Source organism: Octopus bimaculoides, chromosome 4 (genome assembly GCF_046866305.1).
Source record: "Octopus bimaculoides isolate indiv1 chromosome 4, ASM4686630v1, whole genome shotgun sequence".
NCBI lineage: Eukaryota > Metazoa > Mollusca > Cephalopoda > Octopoda > Octopodidae > Octopus > Octopus bimaculoides.
Genome location: NC_142931.1, coordinates 139,170,960 through 139,173,459, shown reverse-complemented (window position 1 = coordinate 139,173,459; position 2,500 = coordinate 139,170,960). Strand labels below are relative to the sequence as shown.

At 31.2% G+C, this 2,500-nt stretch overlaps 1 protein-coding gene across 4 annotated transcripts in view; it reads left to right on the top strand.

The window, feature by feature from the left end:
- Positions 1 to 2,500, top strand: part of LOC106876986 (long-chain-fatty-acid--CoA ligase 5) — a 62,343-nt gene that overhangs the window by 42,445 nt on the left and 17,398 nt on the right. For all 4 annotated transcript variants that reach the window (XM_014925760.3, XM_089351569.1, XM_089351568.1 and 1 more), the window contains one exon: positions 1 to 5. This exon is cut by the window's left edge and continues 130 nt beyond it. In XM_014925760.3, the coding sequence (XP_014781246.1) occupies positions 1 to 5 (5 nt within the window). The remainder of the gene's footprint in view (positions 6 to 2,500) is intronic.

Genomic DNA, 2,500 nt, shown 5'->3' with positions numbered 1-2,500 from the left:
ATAAAGTAAGTGAATTATGAATATTTCAGAACAGACATAAATTCATTTCTTAGTTTAGAATATAGGTTCTCAAAGTAGGCGCTACTGCCCCCTTGTGGGCATTGAGATGGTCCAGGTGGGAAGGCAGTAGATTGGGGCATGCTATGAATTTATTATAATATTATTATAGTATTGTATACAAATTATATAATATTATATTAAATTGGAATCATTTGATTCATAGTATATATAAATTAGTATAATATAAAATATTTATTTATACATAAAAATAGGGGTGAGGGCTCTGAGGGTGTTATGTGGCCATGAGGGGGGCGGCCCAAAATGTTTGAGAACCTCTGGCTTAGAATATCAGCTTGGAACCATTTATTTGCAATTATTACTGAGATCCAAAGCATTAAGCTGCGAGAATCAAGAGCTCATGGAATGAAATTCTTAGGACCATCTTTTATAATTTTGTATATTCTACAGAGGGATCCTGAAGAGTTCATGGCTTTAAGGGTATTGCGAAAGGCCTGGCTGGAGGCCCAATCTTTTGAGTTCTTTTATAGGTCTTAGAAAAACTGAAAGATCACTACAATAAGTGTGTGAATCTGAGAAGGGAATATGTGGAATAAAATCATAACTAATTGATCTTCCTGGATTTTCTTTTACCCAAAGCCAAGAATTTTTCAGCACTTCCTCATAAGTCAAAATTCTTCCAAGGTCACCTTTGACTTTCATCTTTTCATGGTCAATAATTTATGTACCAGATGAGCACTGTGGATAATGTAATCAACTGAACCCCCATCACTCTAAAAATTGCTGGCCTTGTTTCAAAATTAGAAACCATTGTATACTGAGATGACAGGGCAGCATATTGGCAGAATTGTTAATGTATCAGATGAAATTGCAAGGGCCAGTAATTTTGAGGGGTGGCGGAAGTCAATTATATCAATCACAGTGCTTTCCTGGACTGTTTATGCTTGATACGATTTTGTCTGAATTCCTTCCTCCCATCATGCACTGCTTTCTTCCATCTTGAGAAATCTAGAGTGAGGTTTACCATTCCATTTTTCAAGATTTATATTTTAAGCACTCATTTGGAATCTATCCATGCGTCTGGATATGTATAACTACTAGTACATGTATACCTAAGTGGATTAAAATACATCTAACATCTACACTACATGTATATCCCATCATCCCCACATGAGCCAGGATAAACCCCATTGTAACTACAGGGTGTCCACAAAGTCTGGGTACATGGGGATTAACACATACTTTAAGAAATTATTATTTCTTATATTTAATTGTTTATGTTATGATTTTATTTACTCCATGTACCCAGATGGGGATTAACACATACTTTAAGAAATTTTTATTTCTTATATTTAATTGTTTATGTTATGATTTTATTTACTCCATGTACCCACATAGGGATTAACACATACTTTAAGAAATTATTATTTCTTATATTTAATTGTTTATGTTATGATTTTATTTACTCCATGTACCCACATGGGGATTAACACATACTTTAAGAAATTATTATTTCTTATATTTAATTGTTTATATTCTGATTTTATTTACTCCATGTATCCACATGGGGATTAACGCATACTTTAAGAATTTTTTATTTCTTATATTTAATTGTTTATGTTATGATCTTATTTACTCCATGTACCCACTTGGGGATTAACACATATTTTAAGAAATTATTATTTCTTATATTTAATTGTTTATATTCTGATTTTATTTACTCCATGTACCCACATGGGGATTAACACATACTTTAAGAAATTATTATTTCTTATATTTAATTGTTTATATTCTGATTTTATTTACTCCATGTATCCACATGGGGATTAACACATACTTTAAGAAATTTTTATTTCTTATATTTAATTGTTTATGTTATGATCTTATTTACTCTATGTACCCAGATGGGGATTAACACATACTTCAAGAAATTATTATTTCTTATATTTACTTGTTTATATTATGATTTTATTTACTCCATGTACCTACATGGGGATTAACACATACTTTAAGAAATTTTTATTTCTTATATTTAATTGTTTTTGTTACGATTTTATTTACTCCATGTACCCAGACTTTGTGGACACCCTGTATAATCAACTTTGTATGGTTACAAAGTTACAATCTTTACAATCTTTACAACCTGATATAATTATAATTATAATACATCATATGGTTATTTACGTTCCCTAAGTTGTACCGTAACATGAATACTTTCTGATTATATCCAGATTTGATGATAATCTCAACCTTGCTTTTAGTGTCTATAAATGGTTTACACACTAGTTTTGCAATACACAGTTGCTCCCCTTTAATTATATTCTGCAAGCTTAAAACATACTTCAACTCAGACGTGTGCACATTAATAATCCTTGTATTTCGGACTTTACTCGTAAGTTTAAAATAAATACTCAGACCTCCCCACAACGTAATAGCACTTCCTAAACACTATTCTAGTACATGTCTCAGCTAAGCATCTTAG